The sequence below is a fragment of the Camarhynchus parvulus genome, chromosome 13, assembly GCF_901933205.1.
Source record: "Camarhynchus parvulus chromosome 13, STF_HiC, whole genome shotgun sequence".
Lineage (NCBI taxonomy): Eukaryota > Metazoa > Chordata > Aves > Passeriformes > Thraupidae > Camarhynchus > Camarhynchus parvulus.
This window is the reverse complement of record NC_044583.1, coordinates 17,216,790-17,242,319: the sequence shown is the minus strand read 5'-3', so window position 1 is coordinate 17,242,319 and position 25,530 is coordinate 17,216,790. Positions and strand designations below refer to the sequence as shown.

Genomic DNA, 25,530 nt, shown 5'->3' with positions numbered 1-25,530 from the left:
TCAGTTGGTTGCAATTTCTTTCTGAAGCAGACCTTTAGAAGCTGCTGCTCTCAATAACCTGGGAGTTGAAAGTAGAGCTTTTTTTTTTTAGTCTCTGAGTTTCTTAAAGAAATATGTATCCAGTACATGGCAAGGGAGTTGGAAAAAGTTGCACATTGAGCCATAACACCTCATTAAAGTGCACTTAGCTGAGAGCCAGTGCTGTGCCTCTGAAATAGGAAGTTGACTCAAGTGGGGAATTAGGCAGGTGTGCTCTGCACAATTCCCAATCCATGTGCTGCTGCAAGGGATGCCAGTTCCCCATCCTGTGCTCTCCCAGTGCTGTGGCTTTGGAAATGTAGAGTTTGAAGTCTTTATTTCTTTTCTCACTCAGTTTGTTGGCTTGGCTGAGCTGCCAGTGGCAAAAGGAAACCAGGGATTCCCACCTGCCTCCTCCTACCTGTGCAAATGATAAGGAATTTATTTATTTTGAAGGGAGTGTGGCTGTTCACAAGGCTTCTCTCCATCTTCACTTTGCTCTTGAATTCTTTCTTAATTTATTGTTTTCAGTTAGTAAAGATCAGAGGTATTAGAAATACCTCCTAAGGAAAGCTCCTTAGGAAGTTCTCCATCCACAAAGTTCTTGTTCAATGCATTGTTCCCTTTTTGAAATACAAAGCTGAGGGAAATTGAAAACATCTCAAGGGTGCTTTGCTGTGTAAAGCTTTTGTGTGTTTAAAAACTTCATTCTGCAAATTGCCTCTGGAACCACTGCCTGGCGCTGGCTTGGTGTAAGGGAAAACCAGGTCACAGGTGGACCAGGAAAAATGGAATTCATTGTTGAATTGTAGTTCTGGTTTGCCATTGCCAGAGCATGTAAGTAAAATGTGTGTATACAACTAGAAATTGCAAATATTGGACTCCATTTATTTTTCTGGGGCTGTCAGTTGTCCTCATTTTGAAATGAGGTCAGGAAGGTCCTGTTTTAAAAAGGCACTCGAGCCTGGAAGGGAGTTTGCAGTGGCTCAGTAGCCTCTGTGTATTTGTTAAAACAAGGCTTTGGGATTTCAGTGAAGTTCATCATCTGCTGTGTCAGAACTGGACTTGCTGAAATGGGAATACTGAGGATGATAAAAGTGCTGAAATCTGCAAGGTTTGCTCTTTCCTGGCTGGTGTTATAGGATATTGGGAATTAGGAATTGTGCCCTGGCAGGGTGGGCAGGCCCTGGTACAGCTGGGGCTGCTCCTGGATCCCTGGCAGTGCCCAAGGCCAGGCTGGAGCACCTGGGACAGTGGGAGGTGTCCCTGCCATGGCAGGGCTGGCACTGGGTGGGCTTTGAGGTCCCTTCCAGCCCACCCTGTGACTCTAAAATACCATTTCATTGGCTTTTCTACCAGAGCTGGCTGTTCTGGGCTGGAATGCTGTGCTGCCCACCCAGGCTGGGCTTCCTTTGGGCAGAGTGTGCAGAGCTGGTCCCATTTGAAACCTCACCTTGTCCCTAAGGCTCCTTTGTGGCTGAGGATTATTTTTTGTTGAGAGTTTTTCTTCCAATTGCTGTGTGTGCCTGGAGAAGGAAAAAGAGGAGGAAAGGGTTGGAAGGAAAGCGCTTCAAACAGCAGCAGAGTTTGTGTGTGTGTCAGGAGCATAAACAAACATCCTGAACAGTTCCTCTCCATTCTAAACACACAGGAGGAGGGGATTTAGGGAAGTCACCCAGGGATTTGGGAGGTTCAGCCCTGATGTGCCCTTGGGAACAGTAGGAAGTGGCTGAGGAAGAGGAGTGTGAGGGTCTCACCTGGGGTACCCCAGGGGCCAGAGAAAGAATCCCTTTTTTTTGCTTGTTGGTTTTTTCCCCCCTTTTCCAGAGATCGTGTCATCCATTAGGTAGAAATAATACCTTCCCTACAGCCTGGTTTTTAGTGCCTTGAATTCCCACTGAAAAAAACCCACCTGTGATCTTTTATTCCCCCAGGAGTCTCAGCAGTCCAGTTTTGGCACTGGAGAACAGAGTGAGTACATGAAACTTCCTGGAATGTGTTGAATGTTTTTGTTGTCTTTCTGCTCTCAGCATCTCCCAAGATGTCTGGGCTTTTAGGAAATGAGGTTTTCCAGACTGCTCACAGGATGGAGGCTGACTTCAGATTTTCTCTTCTTTCTCAAGTTTTAAGCTGTTAAACAGTTGCTTGATTTTCTTTTGCGTTTCTTGTTCAGATCCTGGAGGTTATCACTGAGTGGAAGGGTGGTGTGTTTGAGGAAGAAGATAGATAGATTTTATTTGGTCCAATTCTGTACAAAATTCCTGTATGGTTGATTTGAAAATAGCTGAGTACTAAACCAAAATACCTTAAAAAACCCAACTCCCAGCTTAGGGACATACTAGAAACCTGAAGAGTGCTTTTGCTTTTATTTCAGTAGAAAAAGCACATGGCAGTTTCACCATGTTACTTTGACATTGTAAAGTCAAGAGAGAGAACTGGTCAAGAACTTACATCATGCTATTATCCTTTACTTTCTTGCACTTTTGGACTTTGGAAAAAAATAGCTTTTATTTCTTTAAACTGTCATTATTTTGAATAGTACTGAAATGAACATGAAACTCAGTAAATATCAGGTAAAATTGAATTAAATTAGTGCTGTTACCTTCCAAAAGTCCTTCCACTCCCTCTTGAAGTGATTAAACAGCTTAAATAGTAAAAGAAGAATGGTTTATTCTTAGATATTCACAAGCAGCTTAATCTGAACACCTGATACAGTGGGGAATTAAGGAAACAAATTCAAGCTTAATTCCATGATGCTAAACCATAGGCTCACGTTATGGGAGCAGCTGCTCTTTAGGTGTGGAAAAGAGGAGCCAAGGTTAATTAAACACAGGGCCAGTTTCCTGTGCCTGCTTGGATTTTCTGGAGAGCTTTTAACAGCTCTGTTCTTGTTTTTGTTGAGCTGCACCCAGTTATTTACCAGAATGAAAGAAAACGGAAGGGAATTGATCAGGGTGTATTCCTGCTGTCAGAATTAGGGTGTGAGTTGGATTTTGGGGTGTGGGGGTTCTCATCCATCAGAAGCTGTGTGGGGATGCTGGAGCAGTCAGAGCTCAGCAGATGGATCTGTGTCCCAGATCCTGCCTGTGCAAGGCAAGAATTTCATCTTGCTAAGAGCAGAACAGTTTTCCACACCATTAATAACGAATTATTGTGTATTGGTTCACACAGCAATGATTTAAATTATTTAAATTATTTTCTTGGTTAAATAATTTGCTGTATTTGGTGTTTTGCCTCTGCATCCTTCCTCCCTCAGCCTGGGGGAGGTGGTACCTGCTGTCCTCTGGTCCTGCTCCCTCCTGTCCCCTCACATGGCCTTGCTTTGTCCATCCTTGTGACAGCTTTGGGGAGGCTTCTTCTGCTGTGCCTGAGTTTTCAGCTGTGCTTTTCTTGTTTTCTTCTCCTAGAACGATACAATCCCTCATCCAAAACCTCCAATGGTCATCAATCCAAATCGTAAGTGCCTGCTGAGAAAACATTTCACAAACAAAAGTTGTGTTTTAAGAGATTGAGGAAAAGGTGTGTGGTAGAATGTGAGTGACACTCCAGCATCCTTCTCCTTGGCTGGCAGGGAAAGGTTTTTTGGGACAGTAAACCAAATATTGCTCACTGGAGTGAGTAAAAAATACCCTGAGCTGCCTTTCTGCTCCTTTGCTTTCCTGTCAGCCGCCAGGAGCGGAGCAGGAGTCTGGACCTTGGAATTGGCTTGGGAATCAGAAGGGGCATCAGCATGGGATGGGACTAACAGAGCTGGCAGCTGGAGGTTGCACAAATTCAGGATTGGAGGAGACAGAAAACTGGGTCTGGGATCTTGTGAGGTTTGTTCTGCTCTCCCTTTAAGTCCTGACAAATGTTTTGAACACAGACTCAACAACACAGAAAAACTCAGAGGCAACTGTAATGTTCTGCATACTGTAGTCCACCTTTCTCAGACTTAAAAATCAGTGATATGCAGTTAAAAGATGGTTTCCAAATAAATCTACCCATAAAAATAAATATTTACTGTGACAAAACAACTTTAAAATATATATATTTTTAAGTGATTATGATCTGGTAAAGAAAACCCTTGAAAAGGAGATAAATGCATCATTTGTAAAGTGGTAGCAATGAGCAGTAGTTCTGGAGTGAGCTCCTAGAGGTTATATTGTTGTTCAGATTAGCAGAGCAGCTCACTGGGAAACTCAGGAGAGTCAGACTTTTAATTCTTTCTCATTTTCCCTCCACAGATGTGAATCAAACCAGACAGAGTAAGATGTTTTCTTTTTATAATCAATGTTTCCACTAATCACAAAGGCCCTGCTGTGTGTTTTCATTGTGCTCTTGCATTCTCAGTGTGTGAAGCTGTGTGTGTGTGACTACCAGCAGTAATTATGGCTTTGGCTACAGTAATTAATGATGGCTCAGGACAGTTGCAGTGCTGCCATGGGACAGGAAGCAGCCACTGGGGCTGGCTTGCTTTCCTCCATCTCAAACACAATTCTTGCCCATTGTGTGTAAGTTGCACATAACACAAGTTACCTCCTCCCACACCAGTAAATTGTGTCAGATTTCCTTTCTAAGTTTAACAGAATGGACTCAGGAGCCAGAGTACCTGAATCCTCATTCTTCTCTGAGAATGACTCAACTCTCCATTCTTAACCCTGAAATGTGTGAGTGCTGTCTGGTGGCTCTCACCCACGCAGCCTCTGCAGGATAAACAGTGCCATGTTGAAATCTAGCAGAATGCTTTGGAAGTAATTAAAGTACTTGGAAAAACTTGTCTCACTTTCTCCCTTTTCCCTTAGTATGTTGAAAGATGACTTAAAACTCAGCAGTAGTGAAGACAGCGATGGAGAGCAGGTAAGTTCCTCAGAGGGCTTCCCAAAAACCACTGCACTCATCCAGGGCAGCCCTGGGCAGGGAGCAGAGGCCCAGCAGCAGCCTGGGCAGATTAGCAGGAGAGCTGTGGAACTGAAATCTCCTGGAATGTTTTTGGACAAACCTCAGGCATTCCTAAATGTAGTCTTGGGAAAGTTTTGTGCAAACAAATTGAAATGTGGTGTTTTGTGGAAACAGTTTGCTTTTATCTAGAAATTCTTATTAACTGATTTCACATGGACCTTCTCTGAACATCAAATTACAATAGTGCACTTTAAAACTTATATCATGGCTCCTTAATTAAAGATAAACCCCTTTGTGTTCTGCCATCCCAGCTACAGAGCTCATGGTGTGAACATCTGGGTGCATTGGTGCCCTGGCATGTTTGGGGTGACAAGGAGTCCCTGGGAGTACAGCTGCACCTTTATATTTATCAAAAAGTCTCTTTTTTACTCTTTCCAGGATTAACTTTGTGCAGCTTCTGCCAGACTGGTACTTAACATGCTAAATAAAAATAAAATGTGTCTGTGCTGCCCAGGAACCCCCACTGGTCTGAGGTTTCTTCTCAGTTTGGTACTTGATTTTCTTCAAGTGGAAAACTTGGAGTTGGTGAACTTCACTTACCCTGGGCATCTCAGGAAAATCATTGTGAAATGCTGAATCATCTGATTCAAAAAGGTGGAAACATGATATTAATTAGTGGTAGAAATGGGAACTCTTACAAATGGAGTCAGAATATAGAGATTTGTGCTGAAAACTTGGAGAAAATAACACTGCTTCTCTTTCTGTATAAGGAAAATGCAGATAAATTTAAACTACTGCAAATAATGAATTTTTTTTAAATTAAAGGCTCTAAACCAATGTTTTGCAACTTAGTTGTATATACAAGCCTAAAATAGCTTCTAGAAGCTTCATGCCTTTTTTTTTAATTGCAGGACTGCGATAAGACCGTGCCAAGGAGCACACCTGGAAGGTAGGAATTGAATTCCTGGGGGATTGCAGCACGGGCAGCACTGTGGGGAAGTTCAGCCAGTCAGCATTCCTGGCTTGGTCTTGTTTCCAAAATTCATCTTTGTCCTTTGGCTTGCACTAAAGCAAAAGTGATGAGCATTTAATCAGTGATTAAATAGTAATAAATATAATATTAAATATTTCCTGCAAATGAGACTGACTGCTTTGGGAAGGGCAACACCCAAAGGCTGAACTGTGTTCACTTAGGCTGAATTTTCTCCTGAACGTTGATGAAAATGTTACATTTTGCTACTTCTAATGAAAGGGTTGGAAGGATGTACCTGTGCCTCGGGTAATGCTTGCTTTCCCTCCTTTGTGTTGCAGTAATTCTGAGCCTTCCCAGCACAACAGTGAAGGGGCAGATAACTCCAGGGATGACTCGAGCAGCCACAGCGGCTCCGAGAGCAGCTCGGGCTCCGACTCAGAGAGCGAGAGCAGCTCCAGTGACAGCGAGGCCAACGAGCCCTCCCAGAGTGCATCCCCCGAGGTAGGACAGCCAGGGGCTGGCCTGCAGCAGCTGCCTCCAATCCTGCATTCAACAGCACTAAAGTTCAGTAAATTCTCACTGTTAGAGACAAAACACCACCATGGGCTTGCTGGCAGCCTGGGCTGTTCTGCTACAGTTCCTGTGCTGCATGTGACAGTTCTCTAGATAAGCCCACATTTGATGTTAGATTTGAAGTGGTTTTTACCACCAGTTGTCTGTTGAAAAGCAGAATTAGATATGGTATCAGAACCCTAAAAAACCATGGCATCAAATATTGCCTGTTGGTAGTGGACAAATGGAAAAATTGTGTTATTTGGGCCTGTATTTAATTTATTTATCATTTCATTCATTTATCAGATTTTGGGTGTCCCTCGTGCTTTGGTGTGCAGCATCATGCAGCTGCCACGTGGAAAAGATGGAAGAAATGAGAAATATTTTATCTAACTCTGTTTTTTACTTTGTTTTTAGCCAGAGCCACCGCCCACAAACAAGTGGCAGCTGGATAACTGGTTGAACAAAGTAAATTCCCATAAAGTGTCACCAGCTTCTTCCGTGGACAGCAATATCCCTTCTTCCCAAGGCTACAAGAAAGAGGGACGGGATCAGGGTACAGGGAGTGGGTACACTGATCAAGGTGGATCCAAGGACTCCATTTCTTCTACACCAGGGAGAGATTCCAAACCCACCCAGAAGGGCTCGGAGAGCAGTCGTGGGAGGCAGAAATCACCTGCCCAGAGCGACAGCTCGACTCAGAGGAGGACTGTAGGGAAAAAACAGCCCAAGAAAGCAGAAAAGACATCTGTGGAAGAGCCCAGAGGAGGTCTTAAAATAGAAAGCGAAACCCCAGTAGACATGGCAACAAACATCCCTTCAAACAGGCACAAGGCAGCCACCAAAGGCTCCAGGAAACCCAATATAAAGAAGGAGCCCAAGTCTTCCCCTCGACCTACAACAGAGAAAAAGAAATACAAGGCTTCGAGCAAATCTGCCCAGAAATCCAGGGAATTCATCGAAACAGATACCTCATCCTCTGATTCAGATGAAAATGAGAGTCTGCCTCCTTCCTCACAAACACCCAAATACTCTGAGAGCAATAGGACTCCTGTTAAATCTTCCATGGAGGAGGATGACAGCTTTTTCCGGCAAAGAATGTTCTCTCCTATGGAAGAGAAAGAGCTTCTGTCCCCGCTGAGTGATCCTGATGAAAGGTACCCACTCATTGTGAAGATTGACCTGAGCCTCTTATCCAGGATACCAGGGAAGTCTTACAAGGACCCCGAGGGAGCCAAGGCGGAGAAGAAGAGCGCCCCGGAGAAACACGGCCGGGAGGGCCAGAAACTGCCCTCAGACAAGGGCTCCACCAAAGGCAAGAGGAAACACAAACAGGTGAGGACAGCTCCCTGTCCCCTGAGCCCTTGGGCAGCGCAGAGTGCAGGTGGCAGTTCAGGGCAGGCCCTGAGCTGGGCAGGAGTGGCTGTGCTGCCATGGGTAGAACCCCTGGATCATCCCTGTGCTGGTACAGGAGACTGTTGGGATTTTCTTGCAGAAACACCTGTGGGAGTGTCAGCCCTGTAGCCAGAGCTCAGGGAGATCACAAATCTGTGCCTCTGAGCTCTGTGTCCAGCCCTCTCTGCCTCCCTGGAACCAGCCCTGGTGCTCTGCAGGCCAGCTCAGGCAGCTGGTCCAATGGGAAATCCACCTGGGGAAAAACCCCAAAAGTCAGTTTTCATCTGGCTCAGCTCCCTGAGCCATGGAAATGCCCATTGCCAGGATAGGGGATGGGGCAGGACTGGGCCTGGGCCATGGCAGCAGCAGCAAACATCTCAGGTGCTGCTTTACTGGGAGCAGGGTCATGTCTCCATAAGAATACTGAATATTTCCCAAAAGGATTTCATCTTTTCAGCTAGAAGTAAGAGGCAAGGATGGCTGGGGGGCAGTAAAATGGCAGCAGTCAGTGGGGGAACTGAACAGAAGGGATACTCTTGGAGGGGGGAATGTGAGAAGTCAATGCTGGTGTAATTTTAAACTGCTTTTTGAAAGCTCAGCACAGGGACCCTGGATAAAGGGCAAAGCTGGGGCTGTCAGCTGGGCTCAGTGATCCAGGGAGTCTGGTTTCCAGGAGTGTAGGGCTATGAGGCCCTGGGGAAGGGATTCAGAAATCCCTGTGCTGCTCTGGATGTCCCTCTGACCACTCCATTTTACCATGTCCAAGGGATCTGACAGGGGTTGGAGGCATTGTTGACATCTGCAGTCCCAGGATTGTGGCAGATCAGTCCCAGAGTCACTCAAGGAGATGGATCATCCCAATTACACCAGTTTCCTACTGAGCAACCAAAGTAAACTGGATCCCTGGCTGAAGTCAGTGTCCTGCAGGAGCCCTGACATGTAACTGCAAACAGATTTATCCTGTTCTGCTCCTAACTGAGATTCCTGCTTTCTCTGGCATGAGAAATGATCTGCTTTTGTAAAAAGGGAATAACTCTGCCCACTGCAGTGAGCAATCACTTTTGCAGGTGCTGCTGTATAGCTCCTGATGTTCCTGGGAATGCACTCACATGTTCCAGTGGGTCTGAATTCCTTGACTTCTCTCTCTTTGGCCAGTTTTGCCTTTAAGCACACATTTGGAATTACAGTATTAAAGATCTGTGCTCTCATATCCAAACCACAAAGCTTTGGTGAGACCAGTTAAATTCAGGCTTTATCCCAGGAACCAGTGGTGGTTTAATGTTGTGAAGCCTCAGGTTGCTCTGCTGCTTCCTGAGAGGATGGGAACCTGGGTGAGGCAAGGACAGAACCCCTTTCCCCACCCTGAGTTTAAGTTTGTGCTCCAAACCCAAGTGCCACCACTTGATTTTCTACATTTCCTGGGTTTCCTTGATCACAATTGTCAGGTTGCAGCATCAGTAACAAAACTGGGGTTTGTTACCAGATGATTTATTCTGTGAGGCCCCATTTTCCCTCTTACTCACTGGATTGATCCCTCCAGTGCTCAGTGAAGACATCTTAGAAATTTACCTTCAAGTCCCTGTGACCTGAGGTTTAAATTGATATCAATACCTAATCTTCAGCATCTCTGAGCTGACTTTAATAGACTGATTCGATTTTTACCCGTTCCTGAAATTCCTCAGACACCTCTTTAGACCCCACAGCATCAAATCTGTCTCCTGGTCTTGCCAAAGCCTTTGGCAGATTTTCCTGAGATTTCAAGATTGTAATTTATCTGTGTTGAAATGAACAGCTTGGCTGTTGCTGCTTTTATCAGTTTTTAATGTAGCAGCCAGACTGGGATTTTCATTCTGTTCCAATGTCAGGGTCTGGTAAGGATTTGTAAGGTTGAGGATGGGCCATGGTTTGGGGGTCTGTATTAACTGTGAAACACCTGCTCAGTGCTGTCTCTGTGTGAAATACTCCACTCCCAGTGATGTGTAAATGTGGATCTTTGCTGGATGTTTTTCTCATTTGCTTTGCTCAGAACGAGGATGAAAACAGAGCCAGTGAAAGCAAGAAAACGAAACTGGAAGAAAAAGCTCCCTCAGGACACAAGAATTCCAGCAGCAGGGAGTGAGTATCTGCTCTTCCTGCTCTGAGGGTCAGGGTGCCTCTGGAGAGAATGGTGCTCATCTTCCCCCCTTCTCCTCTCTCCCACCCCAAGTTTACCTCAAATAATTGGTAAAATGTCATTTTTTCTTGCCCTTCAAACAAATTTACTTCAGAGCTTCTACAAGCAATTGGTGGAAATTAATTTCCATCCCCAAAAACATTGGCCAAGGACAATTGTGCTCCATAACAAAATGGGTGACCCCTTCTGTGAAGGGAATATTTCCTTCCTGGTTTTCTCTGATACACAGTGGGGCTTGGGTTTGGTCTAGAAATCAAAATCTGTGTTTTTAAATTAACCCCATCTGGTAATTCTCTGTTTAGTAAGTTTTAAATGGGAATAAACTCCTGAACTGGCTTTCTTTGGGAAGTTGATGGCATTGAGCTTTGGATCCATGGATTTACCTCCCATCTCCTTGGTTTGTTAGTGCAAGAAAAGTGTGAGTGATACCAAAGCAAGGTAGTACAGAATGAGCAGATCAGTCCCATTGTTTCATATGTTATTTCTGGATTCCTCATGCTTTTTCCAACACCTGTTATGCCTTTATTTGGTTGATTTCTTGGTCAGTATTGATCCACAGGAGAGATTAAGTTTTTTTTCCACTGCATTTTGAAACTTCTGTTTCAGTTCAGGGAATGAAAACTGGTATAATTGTGTCATGGAAAATATTCCTGTCCAGTGAGCAATTGCCAAATTACAGAGGTGTGAGAAGCTGCAGCAGTTTGGATGCTACAGCTTTTGTTTGCCCTTTCTGAATTAAACAGTGTCTTACTGTTTGTTAGGAAACAGCTGTAGAATGAATGGATAGTTTGATTTTTACCTGATATTTGATTTTTTCTGTTGTTTGCCTGACTGCCAGTGCAGTTCTCTAAAGGACATTTAATTACATGAAATATGATTTTTCCAGAAATAATGTGTAAAAATATTAATGGTGGGAGGGCAGGAATAGCCAGCAGCCAAGTGAGAGTGTCCTGAAAGGCTGTGCTGGGGAAGTTTCCCATTCCCTGGGTTCCAGAGCTTTATCTGGAGCATCTTTCCCTGGAGCTGTTGGCTGGCTGGTGTGCACAGACAGCCTGGCGCTGGCACTGGCTCCCACTGCTGAAATTTGGGAGGGTTTGGGATGGTTTTTGGACAGAACTGGTGCAGGGGTGGGGTTTTATGGTTAGAGCTTGTCTGGCTTTGCCTGTGCTTTCAGGTCAGAACAAATAAAATGGTGAAAACAAGTTCAATCTGGCTTTGGAGAAAGCTGCTCACTGAGAGGATTATTCTGCTTTTCTCTAAAGCTGTAAAAATCTTGGGGGAAAAAGGTGTTTAGTTAGAGATTTAAAAATCAGACTTCTGTGTGTTGTTTTTTGGGGTTGTTTTTGTTTGTTTTGGTTTTGTTTGTTAAGGAAGAAACCCAACCCCTGAATTTGTTCCTCTTTTCCAGGTCTTCAAAGCCAAGTGCTGTTAAAGAGAAGGATTTGCTGCCCTCCCCTGCTGCCCCAGCTCTGCAGAAGGATTCCAAGCAGGAGCACAGCTCCAGGAAGAGAACAGTCAGTCAGTCCTCATCCCTAAAATCCAGCAGCAACCCGGGCAAGGAGAGCAGCAGTGGCAGCAAGAGCAGCTCCTCCTCCAAGCAAAAGAAGACAGAGGGGAAGGGGTCCAGCAGTGCCAAGGAAGCCAAGGTAAGGGGCTGGTTCTGACCCTGCCTCCTGGATTTTGTTTAGTTTGATCTAAACAACCATTTCCAGTTAAGTTTAAAACATCATTAGTTTGGGATGTGCATTGTTTCCTGTCATAGAGCTCCAGTGCCTTGGAAGGCCATAAATGAGAAGACACCTTGGAGAGATCATGGAATACAAATGCTTATCCTGCCAGACTCCTGTATTAGTAGAGGAATGGGTTTAGTCACCCCTGGTGACTGGTGCTGCCTGTTCATTGTTTAGATGGTTAATGAGAACATCACTAAAGCTGGAAATGGAACTGTGAGGCTGCTCTGGTCTCCTCAGAGCAGTCACAGAGCTTGTCCTGGTTTCAGAGGACAGCAGGAGCTCAGTCCATGCTCACTGCTGGGATGGGAAGCTCTTTCTCTCATTTTATGACATTGTAGAAAGATTTATTTCAACTCCAGCTCAGCAATTCACAGAGCTCTCTGTGGCTGGAGCGGAGAAAACATGGTTATGGAGATGGTGCAGAAAATGGTCTGTAAGAGATTTAGGTTGGGAAGATAGATGTGATGGAATTAAAAAAATGTAAATGTCCCCCAGCCAGCTGTTAATTTGTGATATGTTTGTTGTTTTATACTCAGGTGTGCTTACTCATGTCTTCCTCAAAGGAGTAACTACTCCTGTGTGAGTTTTTCAAGGCAAAGGCATTCAGAGAGAGTATTGTTGATAGAAATCCTCCAAATCCTCCTCATCTCTGTTAGAGTAGAAAAGCAGGATTTAGAAACAGTGACAGGTGAGATGGAGGGAGGGATTTCCTGCCCCTGGTGTATCTGGAAAGCCTTGGCTGCAGCCTCCCCCCTGCAGCAGGAGCCCAGCCCAGCCCTGTGGGAGCATCCTGGGAGCTCAGTTATTCCCAGAGCTCCTGCAGCCTGTCCTTCCTGGAGGGAGTGGGGAAGCCATGGGGGAATTTATACAACAAATGCTTTTCTTGTAATCATGGCATGGATTTCCTTTCCAGGAAAAGATCCTGAACAATTCCTCCAGCTGCCCTCCTGCCTCTGCTCAGGCCACAGAAAGTGTGAAGTCGAGGAGAGCAAAGCTTGTTTTTGATGATAGGTAAGGACAGAAAATTCCCTTTCCCTCTGGGGCTCTGGATCTCAAGCACAGGCAGCTCCCCTGGAGCAGAGCTGGCATTTTGCTCCACAGAAGATGTTACACACAAGCTCCTTGTCAAAGGAAATACCTTGAAAAGAAAGTGAAACAAGTATTTCACCATCTTGTGCAGACTTGAGGTTTCATTTGGGCCAATTCTGGTGTCAGCTTGCTCTGAAAGCACTTCTTAAAATTCACTTTACAGATGAAATTATGTTTGCACCAAATGTAAAATAACTTTCTGCTTAAGAACTTGGTTGAAATACTGTTGGAATTACCTGAAACCACAGAATTAACTTGAAACTACTTTTAGCAATTTTATCATTGTAGTTAACTAATTTGACAGATTCCTTTAAACAGTTTTAGTGTACTGTAGCTTGAGTTAGAGCAGAAAAAGCCCTGAAGTGTGGCAGCATCAAGGAGCTGCAGTTACAAAAGGCGGTGTCAATGGGTGGCTCCAGTGCCTCAGTCCATGCTCTCTCTTGCAGGACTTACTCAGCTGATCACTATTTGCAGGAAGCAAAGAAGCTGAAACACAATGCAGATGCTTTGGTGAGTGCATCAGCAGTGCCCCCCCAGTGTGTGCCCTGATCCTGGGTCTGGTTTGCAGCCTGTGCCACGCTCCTGCCCCTGGGCTGGCACTCCCTGGCACTGGCTGCTCTGGTGCTGAGTGTTCTCCCTCCCTCTGCAGTCGGACAGGTTCGAGAAGGCCGTGTACTACCTGGATGCTGTCGTGTCCTTCATTGAGTGTGGGAATGCATTGGAGAAAAATGCTCAGGAATCCAAGTCCCCGTTCCCTATGTATTCAGAAACTGTGGAATTAATCAAGTAAGCTTTGCAGGGCTCCTGCAGGGGCAGGTGGGTGGAGGGAGCTCAGGGAGTCTGAGCTCTGAGGTGTGCAGAGGTTTTGCCCCCAGTTTTTGAGATCTGTTGTCATTCCCAGTAACACTGGAGCAGTGACCAGTACCTTCCAGTTGCTGGGGTTTAAAGCATTTCCAGGAACGGGGAGGTGACTTCTGCTGAGGCTTCAAGTCCCTCTACAATGAGTGACCTACAAGGAGCAGAATTATTCTGGTTACTGTTGAGTCAATGCTTTATTTGGGGCTGAGAGATGTTCCTAAAGCAGTGGGGACAGCTGAAACTGGAAAATTCTTGAGAACATGAGTGTTTTGTGAATGCTAACTGAAGGTGGGTTTTGTTCTGGGGCTGATTTGCTGCCTTTCTTTGCAGGTACACTATGAAACTGAAGAATTACTTGGCCCCGGATGCCACGGCTGCGGACAAAAGGCTGGCAGTGCTTTGGTGAGTGTGCTGGGACTTCTGCAGTGCCCTCCTGCATTTCATATCTGTTACCTACACAAAATGCTGGTTTGCACTGAGCTCTTGGGTGTTTCTGAGCCAAACACAGGAGATTTCCACTTGGCTGTACACAAACATTCATCTGTGCCTGATGGCTGTAAGTGGGGGATGCTGCCAGCAAGGGCCAAGGCTTTGCCTCATTGCAGGGTGAGAGCAGGAGGTGCCTCCTGAGCTCTGAGCCAGGGCTAAATCACTCTTGGACTGGCTCTGGGGGCTGGCAGGAGCCCTGAGGCTGAGGGAGAGGCTGCAGAAGGTGTGGAGGACCAGAGGTTCAGGGCAGAGCAGAGGGCAGGCCCTGGCAGGGACTCAGGGTGTCCTGGCACAGGCAGCAGTAAATGAAGCCCTTGCCTGGACTGGGTGGTGCCTCCCAAGCCCAGCAGCAGCACTGAGAGTTCAGTTCCAGCTCGAGGCACATGGAGCTGTTCCAGTTCTGAATTCCCTTCAGGATTTCAAGGTGGTTGTGGATTTTCTGGTTGAGTTACAACTTGAGAGCTGAGTTGGCAGAGAGAACATCAAGACCACAGCTATTAGATTTTTGAAATTCATTGAGTTGAGATAAACCTGACTTTAACTGTGACTGATTTGTCCTGTCTTTGGGCAGCCTTCGGTGCCAAGCTCTGCTGTACCTGAGGCTTTTCAAACTGAAAAAGGAAAGTGCATTGAAATACTCCAAAACCCTGACTGAACATCTGAAGGTAATTGCATCTGTATTTTCTGAACATTAAAACCTAATGGTGTGGAAGCTCTACGTCACTTCAAGTTCCCAAATCCAATTTCAGACTGCTGCATGTGAACACCTGTTTAGAACTGGACTTGAAGGTGTATTAAAGCTGGGCAGAGCTTTAATAACCATGACCCTGCTGGTCCTGGCGTGACAGCTCTGTTAATTTGATCTTCTTTAATACATGTAGTAGGCTTCAAGGAGAAGGTTGCAGTGGGATGTTGGCTGGGTTTAGGGAAATTACCCATGAATTTCTCTAAATTTCTGTGCAGCTGATTCTGAAGCTTCCAGCTCTCAGTGCTGAGAGGAAACAGGCTCATCACATACCCAATCTCTCAGATTTGGGATATCTTTAATTGTTCACTGCCAGTGATAACAGATTCTTTCTGTTAAAGGGCTGAAAAAAACTGAAATGTTCCCAGAAGGGGCAATAGACTAATACTTGTTTGTTTTGCTAAAATAACCCCTTAATTTGTGTCTTGGCTATCAGTAAAAAAGGATATTTCCCTAAATTACACTTTACTATGATATTATTGAGAACATTACTTCAAAGTACAACTATGAAAAAAAACTTGCATAAAAAGAACCAATTAAACAAGCAGATAAAATGTAACTAGTGAAAGTATAAGCACAAATCAGGTGAAATGTGTCTTTTTCCCCACACAGAATTGCTACAATAATTCTCAAGCACCATCACCTGGTATGGGAAGGTGAGTGGTAAAAGCTGTTACTTCTATTTCTCAACTTAAAGGATGTTTTCTCCATTTCCTGTGTGCCAGGGGGCTCAGGGAGCAGCTTTTGGGATGGTTATTTGAAGTGTGTGGATTTTGATCCAATTTTTGTGTAATTATCGTGGTGGAGGGAGGTGCTGCAGCTCTGCAGGGTTTGTCAGGCTAAAAAGGAGCAGTGTGCCACTAACCCACAAACCATTTATCCCAGGGAGTTTTGGTGTTTAATGTAATGCTGCTTCCCCCAAACAGGAGCTTTGTTAGTGCTTCAAGGCCAGAGGTTACCAGCACTTGCAGGATTGATTCTCTGTTCCATAGTTTAGCAATTACTTCTGCACTTTTAAACCCAATAATGAACCTTTGATAAATTATTCCATGAGTTTAAGGGTGGAGGCACTTTGGATTTCCATTGTGTTATCTGCAATAATGTTATACAATGCAATATTCTGGCAGTGGAGTTACCAGGTAGCTGTAGTTTTTTTTTTAAGGTTCATTTAAGCAATGAATTTAAGATTTTATTGAATTCTGAGATGCTGAGGTTTGGTAATTAGGTTTTGTAAGCTATAAATAATTATTGGAGGATCCTCAGCAGTTCCCAGCTCGAGATTTCCATTTGTTGTAGAGCAAATACTGATTTTTGGTGTGTAAAGGGAGTGTTTTCCCATCCCACACCCTGAGTGTGGGCAGAGGGATCTTAGGGGACATCTCAGAGCATGGTGTGTCTAAAGCTGGTGCATTTCTGCCTTTCCAATTCCATCTTGCCCTGTGGGTGAGCAGCAAACCTGTTGGGATGCCATCTCCAGTCTCTCCAAAGCTGTCTCCAGGGAATTCAGGAAATTACTCTTCCGGGGCAGCCAACCCTTCAGGGAGCGGGTCCTCGGTGACAATCCCACAGCGCATCCATCAGATGGCTGCCAGCTACGTCCAGGTCACCTCCAACTTCCTCTATGCCACTGAAATCTGGGAACAAGCAGAACAGCTCTCGAGAGAACAGAAAGGTAAGGGCTGCCTCGGGGGGATGGAAACCTCCAGAAGGGGCTGGAACGCTCCCAGGCTTTGGGATTCTGTTGATGGTACCCTGGGTGCTGAACCTCTGCAAAATCAGGGGGAAAGTGACACCTTGGGGTGCAGGGAAACCCCAGGCTGGGTGTTGTGGTTGTCAAGGTGGTGTTGGAGTTGTGACATAAAAATCTTTGTTGTGTTTCCTGTGAAATGTTCAGTGTAGGAAGAGGAACTTGATGCATTTCCCTTTCTGAAATTCTTTAGTAAAGACTTCTTAGGGAAGTTTGGCAGTAGTTTAATTATTTTCAACTAGTGAAATATAAGTTTTAGGGGAAAACCAAGAAGTTTGGCAATGGTTTAGTTGTTTCCAAGCAGTCTTGTGCAGAAGAGCAAAGACACAGATTAGGAGTGACCTTTCTCCTTGACTCCCCACTCCCCCACCTCTCCTCATTCCCTTTCCACCCCAGCGATGGCTGCTGGGACCTGGGGTTGGGTGTGGTTACCAAGCGTGCTCCTTTAACGTGTGTTTGTGCTGTTGCAGAGTTCTTTGCAGAACTGGACAAGGTGATGGGGCCCCTGGTGTTTAACACGAGCATCATGACGGAGCTGGTGCGTTACACGCGGCAGGGCCTGCACTGGCTGCGCCTGGACGCCAAGTGAGGAGCCCAGCCTGGCCCAGCCCCTCTTCAGCTGCCTCTGATTCCTCTCCACAACACTGTGTCATGTCAATAAGGAAGACTGCCATAACACATTGCTTAGTTGACACTAAGAGCAAGGAATGCTTTCCCATGTCTCCCATCCTCATTTGTGTTTTGTGTTTAACCCCAAATCAGCTGGTTCACAGGACTTCTCCAGTATTCCCGGTTTAAGTTATTTAAATATTTGAAAATTTGCTACGTAAAAGTTGTAGTTTTGCTGATCTGTCATGGATAGATCATTGGGATTCCGGTCACAATACATGAATAGTCAGTTTAAATCCTATTTATTTTAATTTTTTTAATTTTAATTTTGAAAAGCCCCCTTTGGGGCTGGTTTTAGCTATTTCTTCTTCCCTAAATTTCCCCTTTTGAGTACTTAGAAATTAAACCTAGACACTTTATTTAAGTACTTTGTGAGCTTTGTTACTCTGTAATGTCTTGTGGTGGTAGAGCCTGTAAAAGGAACTAGGGTTGATAGGTTCTAACGAGTAGGGACACCATACTTCTCATGCCTAATGCCTATGAGTCGACTAATAAATGACAACTACAGATTTATTATTGCAGAATTTGTACTAAATAGAAAAGTTCCAGATATTCTTCTACGTATTGAGATACTTCATTTAAATGAATTATAAAGAAATTTATATGGAAAAATATTTAGCTGGATCTGCCTTGGATTGTTTCCAAGGCAGCTTCAAGCCATCAATTAACACTATAACAATCACAAAACATTACAGTAATTTGCATTTAATGTAACGTCCAGGCAATGGTGTAGGAATGACCTTCAGTTTGATGGGTGCGATGCAAACAGGAAAGGCTTTGGAAAAGGACAATCTCGTGCTTTTTTGCATCTCTTCATTTCAAATACCTTTTGTTTCCATGCTTGTCACTTTTTGACAGTTACGAAATCGGGGAACTTTCTGGTTCCAAACCCAAGAGTAGCTCAGTTCCTACCAGAACGGTCATTTGCATCTTTTCCATTGACTGAGAAACCAGGAATCTTTAGTAGAACTCTAGGTCCATTTTGTCCTCTTAGGGTCTGCTGGGTGATGGACACTACAGGCTGGCAGTGCAGCAGCCACCGTGGGGTGGGAGCAGAGCTGCTCCTGCAGGAAGCACTGTTCTGTGCAGGATGGATGGCAAACTTGGCTTTACCCCGTGCTAATGAAGGTCCCGTTCGTGTCACGTAACGTCCACTCCCGAGGGGGCTGCTGGGTGCCACAGAGGGGTGGTGGAGCTGCAGGTGGCCCCTCTCCGAGTGCAAACCAAAGTACCTTTCCATGTGAGGTGCTTGTCTGAGTTAAAGGTTTCAAATGCTACTGCTTTCAGTATTGCTTAGTGCCCCCAACATGTCTGGTGTGCCTTATGCCTTACTTTTAGATGAAGATTTTATGAACTGTTTACAAGATGTTTTACAGCAGGACCAGGTATACTGTATGCAGTGGTCTTCTGCAGTACTTGGGTAAAATTCCATTTCCTTTTTCAAAGTCCCGGTGTCTGTCACACAAACTGACTCATCGTGGTGGTCTCCTTCCCCAGAGTCCAACTCTGAATCCTTTGGGGTGAGATTGTGGAATGCTGCTTTGTTTTCTCTCCCATTGAACCCTTTATTCTGTACCAGATATGAACGTGCATGTTCAGGAAAATTATTGCACTAAATTTTTTGTGTAGGTGTAGTTAAGTGCCAAAATCACGGCAACCTCGAGAGAAGGAATAGAATTCTACGCTCCTTAGTACTGCAGTATGTCCTATGGGCTTTAAGAGTTTAGAAGTTTTGCAAATTAGTAACCTACTACAAGGTAGCTGCATCTTCATAGAGCTTCCTTTGCGTCCCAGCGTGTTTTGTACTTCCAGAAAAGCTTTGCTACGTCCGGATTGACAAACGGGGGACAGACCTGGGGCTCTCCCTGACTCGACTCTTCAGGTCTGTCGGAGCATCCTTTTTATGGAATCACTGTGCAAGGTCACCTTTCTGTTAGTCTTTGCTGTTGGAGACAGAACTCTGTACCCTCAAACTCCCCGCCGTGGGCATGGGACACTGTCAGCTGTGTTTCCTTTCCTCCTCTGAAGTGCCTCGCACACCTCTGACGCTGAGAAATCCCTTGGTAGAAGTTGCATTCGTGGGTGGGTTTGTGTGTAGTGCTGCACTAGCCAGCGTGGCTGTTCTTGGCTTGCTCCTTTGTGCACAGTCACCATTGCTGTCAGCAGGAATGGTGGCATCTCGGGGAATTTTTTTTCCTTAACTAGAGTCCCACAAATACCTTTTGGTGTCACACGAAATCGGCCCCTTGAAAACGCATTGCTTATCCCTAGAGCAGTGGATCTTAGAAATTGGCTCCAAACAACCAGAAGGCTTTTCTAGCATCATGTCAAAATGTGGACCTGAGCTGGTTGGAGGTGTCCCAGCTGAAGGGTGAGCTCCATGGTGGCCTATCCTCTGGAGTGCTGTCCCAGGCGTTGTGTCCGTGCAGGGGATCTGCAGGGGCTTGGGGATGGATAGGAAATGCCTTGTGCGGCTGGGGCTGGTGCAAACAGATCAGTTCAAACCTTACAATTCCAAAAGCATATCTTAATTTGGGATTGACCCTTGTTTCCAAGAGGAAAGTTCTGTACTTGATCAGATTTTATAGCCAAAAAAAAAAAAAAAGCAATTAAGTCCTAGGCTTCCATCCCTCTGCCAAAGCAGGAGGGCTCTGTCCCTGTCCTGGGCAGCTCCCAGGACTACAGGGGGAGTGCAGGTCACAGGAGTGACTAAGGAGGGACTCCCCAATCCTGGCTTCCCAAATGATTCCCTGGACAGGGAATATGGATCAATACATATCAGTGCTGTAATTTTAATTCCCTTGCTGATCATGACCCCAGTTGGTGAATCTTAAAAATGGCTCAATCAGACTAGGCTTGCTCAGCTATCTGTGCTGTTTGACTTTGCTCTCAGACTTGCAAGTTCCAGGTGATAAAGGTGCAAACCATTTATAATTCCAAACAAATCTTCAGGACCCCAGAGTAAACCAGCCCAAGAGTTTTGTTTTGATTTGAATCTCAGCCATAAAGCAGAGCGGATGGATGGCTCTCCTTGGCTTCGATGGCAGTATGCAATTTGTATTGTATGTGTCTTTTAATATATATGTATATATATATGACTCAGTCTGTCCAAAGTATATGTTATACTTGTTTTTAGATTATGGTGCAACTGACTATATTGATATATTATTTATTGAGTGCTGAGTCACCATCTTATTGGTGATAAATATTGCATATTATCCAGGAGTGCAATGTATATTCCTTTAGATTGCTGAGGCTTGATTGCTGTGGTAACAAAAAATGCCCTGAAATGTATTTATGAATGGCCCCAACACACAGAGAGTCAGAATTTATGGGAATGATGTAGCACTTGCCTGGGGCAAGTAAAATAAAGCCGTAGGCAGAGAATTATGGAGTTTGCCCAAAAGGCAAACTGCTGGAGAGAGAGAGAAACTACCTTTGCTGTATTTAATGTCATTTTCTGAACAGATCTTTGCTGTCACTGCAGTGTTTCCATTGAGGCAGATCCACAAGGGCCTGAGCAAGTCAAGTTTGAATTACCCATTGGGGAGTAAACAACTTCCAAATTCTTACCTTCACGACAAATCCTTGGGTCAGGGTTGAAATTTCTCCCTGTGCTGTGTCAGTGTTCTGGAAAACCCCAGTTCCCGAGCAGTGAGGTCAGTGCTGGGCATCCTGTAGGACGGAGAGGAGCCAGAGCTTTGCTCACCAACTCACCCAGGTCCAGAGCTGTTCCAGGAGGGGCAGGAAGGGGCAGTGGGATCCTGCTGTGTCCGAGCTTTGGGGCTGTGGTGCCCCTGGGGAGGGAAGGGCTCCCGGGCTGGGCTCCCCCAGGCAGATCAGGCTCAGCCCTGGCTGCTCTGGAGCAGCTCCAGCTGCCGTGGCAGGGAGCTGGGCTTGGTGTGGCTGTGCCTCCCCTGCTTCCACTCCACGTGGGAGCTGAATCCCCCATGGATGGCTGTGTGAGCTGGGCTTGGTGTGGCCATGGTTCCCCTCCACGTGGGAGCTGAATCCCCCATGGATGGCGTGGAGTGGGCTGTGTGGCCGTTCCCTTCGTGGGCATGGATGGCTGTGTGAGCTGGGCTTGGTGTGGCCATGGTTCCCCTCCACGTGGGAGCTGAATCCCCCATGGATGGCTGTGTGCCCCTTCTGGGGCAGCCTGCCCCAGTCCCCAGCCCTGTCCCAGCACCGGCTCCTGGCGCTGCCTTGGCATTCCACATCCCAAACTCTACTCCAAGGACCAGGCATGACTTTCCAAGCACAGTTCCTGACATTTGTATCTGGTCCCCCTTTTAAATTGTTTTAAAAAATTTTGTATATGGAGGATAAAGTGCTTATATATTTATTAAAAATCCTTTATCTTATTTGAAATTATTATTTGGTGAAGAAGGGGTTTTTCTTTTGGGGGAGGGCTGGGGAGGGGAGGTAACTTTTAACCTGTCACTTATAAATGAAGCCCTGATTAATCCTACAGAAAGGTACTATTAGTAACTAAATGGGATGTCTCTGTTTTATGCTTTGTACATGACAAGTCCATGTGTTACATTTTGTTTTCTATCAAAAGATTTGGGCATCTGTCTTCAACCAAAACCGGAAAAAATAGAAACAAACTGTGATTTTATTTGTTGCAATACATTTGAAATTTCAAAGGGTACTTTGGGGCTCAAAATTAGGATTTCTAAGTCAGTATGTGCATTTCACGTAATAAAGCTGTTAATGGTGAGCAAAGTATTATATACTAACTAGATTTTTTCCACATCTGTATAGTATATTCTATGTATTTTGTGGTATTGAGATTATAGAAAGTTTAGTGTCTGAAACATGCGTTTAATGTGTATTTTTAAACAAATTTATGGCAATTAAAATATTTGGAGAAAAGGGTATCACATTTCAATTTGTAAAGATCTTTTTAACTACTGTGTCATTAAAATGCTTTGTACAATGCAAAACTGTAACTGGAGAAACTAAGTTTAATAAATATCAAATAGATTTTCTGTATTAAACTTCCAACCCCCTGTGCTTGTATCTGTTTTATGGGGCCTTCTCCTCCCTGGAAGTGCATTTTTAGGCAGATTTTTCTTTCGTTGATCCTATTGCTCAGTGAAACAAAAGAAAAGTAGCATCCAGTGTGTATGTCCAGACTTGCTGATATTTTTTTTTGTCTTTCAGCCTCCAAGTCGACATCCAACACATCAAAACAGCATTTTGATCAATTCATTTTAAGACAGGAGAGAAGGTCAGTGGCAAAAGTCAGTCTAGGACATGTATTTAAGTAAATTTGATTAGAAGTAATTAAAAGTAAATAGTTCTCATTCCACTTATTGCTGGATATATTTAGGATATTGGAATTGCTATCAGTATTATCAGTTTGGCTCCCTCTTTCCAACAGGGCTTTATCAGAGGGCTGATAAGAGCCAGGTTGGGAGGGGATGGGGTCTGATCTACTTTAGCTCCTGCCAGGGGGAAGGATAAATGTCCAAAGTCTGGCTGGAACTGAGCCCTAGTTCTGTGCTCACCGTTCACTTTGCTCAAGATACAAGGAAAACCAAGCTGCTTTGCTGAATATATATTTTAATTCACACCTTCAAATAAATAATAGGAAACATTACAAAAAAACCAAACGAGCAGGAGATGCAGAGTCCTTTTATTGAGCTTGGCCAGAGGCCTCCAGAGGCGTGGCTGGGGAGGAGATGCTCTTGAGCTCCTTGAAGTCCTTTCATCAGCGCATGTGACAGAAATATTAAATACTCTGCTTGCTTGAGGCCCTTGCAGCTCCTGAGCAGTCAATAAATACATCCCAAGTGTGTGGAGCATGGTCAGCAGTAACAGTGCAGGCTGTGCTTGGTGCCAGCTCACGCTGAGGCCGTGGAGAGGAGGCAGCGGTTTTTCCTGGGGGAAAAAAAGACATCGTGAGGCACTGAGGGCTGGGGCTGCCCTGCCAGGCTCTGCCAGGGGTCCCAGGTGCATCTTTGTGTCCCTGTGCCAGCAGTGCTGGGTTCAGGCACTCTGTATTCCCCTCAACTACTCAGTCTTGATTCATTTTTTGGTCTTTGCTTTCCATCAGAATCGCAAACATAGCATAGCAGCCCACCCACCCTGTCCTTTTTACTTACTTATCCTGATAGTTTATAATATAAAATAAGCTTATTTATAATAATATTCATTAATAATAGGATATACATATAGTATATTATATCTATATTATTATTTATTATATGTACTATATTATATATAGTATATAATATTAATAATAGGATCTACTTATCTATTAGTGCTGTTTACATATAGTAGAAAATGATTATTTTCTATCTTGTCTCTGAGTGCTGGTGTATGTGTACAACAGGTGCCATAGAAAATCACCTTTCAGTAAGTAATTAAGTAATAATTTTAACTAATCAATTTATATGTAGTTGGACAATTTGCTCATGCCTAATGAGAATTAAATAGCTTTTGATATTGTAGTTGCTTTTTAAACTATGAGCTTAAATATAATCACCTTAAAGTGATTAATTTAGAGTAAGATATCAATACAAGCTTTTCACTTTTCATTAGTACATGCTTTAGAAGGAAGGATTAATGGGAATGTCTATAAATTGCCCAAAAGCTGTCTGGAGCCCTTTGTTCTCTTTGCCCAGCCGAGTTATTTGGGGTTGCAGTGAAAGGACTGGGGCTGGCACTCGGGAGGCCTGGACTCTGCTCTGTTTGTTCTGCTTACTAAAGAGTCTGAGGCTGTTACCCCATCCCTATTCCTGGTATCTTTTTTTATGCACAGAGCGACCTCTGGATCCCGTTTGGAGGAGCCCAGGTGGGAGTTCCTGCCCACAGCAGTGTGCTGAGCGTGCTTACCTGCAGAGCATGGTGAGGCACTCGCTGTTGTCCCTGCACGAGGCCCCGATGGGTCTCAGGGACACCCCTCTCCAGAAGGGCGTCATCCGCCGCTGCCGGGCGCTGCCGGGGGCTGGGCCTGGGGCTGCCTCGGGGACAGGGACACGCCGTGGCTCTGAAACAGGGCAGGGTGACTGTCAGCACACGTGGCAGCTGCAGAGCTCCCTGTTCTGCTGCTGAGGTCAACAGTCCTCATTCTAAGTGAAGCTTAACTTGAAATCGCTCTGATTTGCAGATTGAACCACCCTCTGGGTAAAGCACAGCTTGCAGCCCAACCCCAAAGAAGTATCTACCCAAATCAGTGATGGTTTTCATCTTCTTGGGAGTGAAGGCAGAATCACTGGCTGAGCTATGGCTCAGAGTAGCCCAGTACTCACTAGGCAGTAACTACATTTTTATGATGCTGAATCCTGTAAAAAGCCTTGCTGTCACGTCTTAACTCCTGCCAGTTGTCCATCCAAATCATAACAGCTTTTATGGACTGCCTGTCCTTTGAATTATCCCTTTACATAGTTTATTTCAGTATGGTCTCAGTTTACCTGGCTGAGCAGCAGTGAGCAGAGCAGAAGGGCTGCCATCACTTTCCACCAGTGCATCTTCCCAGCGGGAGCTGTCACTTGGAGCAGCTGTGGGCAGAGGAGGCACAAAGAGCTCCAGTAGGGACTTCCCAGACTGTCAGCTACATTTTTATAGACTTCATTCTCTTATCTTTGCATCAGCTGCCAGATATTACAGGAGCAAAGTTCGCTTTGGAGCAAGAGAGAATTGCTAAGTCTACATCTGCTGCAGTGATCTGGTTCAAGGCCTGACTCGAGCTAATGATTTACTCCCCTCCCACTTGTACTTTGTCTGGTCAGTTGTGCTGACCCCTTGTGCCAGCTGTTCCTTTTTTTAAAGCCCTCCTAAGATGTTACCAGAACTCCATGGTCTATTTGTAAGCAAAAGGGGGGCTGGCCCAAATTATTGTGGTCAAGATCAAAAGCCTAATTTAACTTCTGTAGCTCTGAGTTAGCCAACCAGGGGTAAGGGTTGTCTTACCAAGCTGATTTGGAGCAGAGAATTGTGCTTTTGGTTTGTTTCTCACTCTTGGTACATGAAAGAACCATAAGGAAGTTGCTTAACCTTTATTTCCAGGCACACAGTGCCCAAAAAGCAGATGTAACACTTTCCAGCTGGGTTTGGGAAAATGTGTGATAACTCAAAGAGCTCTTCCCCCAGGAATCCCAAAGTGTCAAAGATAATAATCTCTAGGTAAGTAATGGAAGAGGCTGCTCAGGGCTTGTCTGGAGCTGAGGACTCCATGTGCAGCCTGTGGTTTCATGG

General features: G+C 45.0%; 2 protein-coding genes across 2 annotated transcripts in view; one reads left to right on the top strand and one right to left on the bottom strand.

Annotated features, from left to right (window-relative positions):
* Positions 1 to 21,345, top strand: part of AFF4 (AF4/FMR2 family member 4) — a 45,411-nt gene extending 24,066 nt beyond the window's left edge. Inside the window, 17 exon segments of the mRNA XM_030957201.1 lie at positions 1,953 to 1,989; positions 3,426 to 3,474; positions 4,245 to 4,265; positions 4,803 to 4,857; positions 5,811 to 5,848; positions 6,211 to 6,373; positions 6,842 to 7,759; positions 9,846 to 9,934; positions 11,401 to 11,638; positions 12,639 to 12,736; positions 13,261 to 13,324; positions 13,464 to 13,600; positions 14,003 to 14,074; positions 14,733 to 14,826; positions 15,519 to 15,562; positions 16,358 to 16,578; positions 17,124 to 21,345. Coding sequence (XP_030813061.1) covers positions 1,953 to 1,989; positions 3,426 to 3,474; positions 4,245 to 4,265; positions 4,803 to 4,857; positions 5,811 to 5,848; positions 6,211 to 6,373; positions 6,842 to 7,759; positions 9,846 to 9,934; positions 11,401 to 11,638; positions 12,639 to 12,736; positions 13,261 to 13,324; positions 13,464 to 13,600; positions 14,003 to 14,074; positions 14,733 to 14,826; positions 15,519 to 15,562; positions 16,358 to 16,578; positions 17,124 to 17,242 — 2,457 coding nt within the window. The 3' untranslated portion in view covers positions 17,243 to 21,345.
* Positions 21,346 to 23,174: 1,829 nt separating this feature from the next.
* LEAP2 (liver enriched antimicrobial peptide 2) lies at positions 23,175 to 24,803 on the bottom strand. The gene is given in 4 exon segments (XM_030957726.1): positions 23,175 to 23,211; positions 24,169 to 24,284; positions 24,287 to 24,322; positions 24,747 to 24,803. Coding segments are annotated over 4 exon segments (246 nt in total).
* Between the last annotated feature and the right edge of the window lie 727 nt (positions 24,804 to 25,530).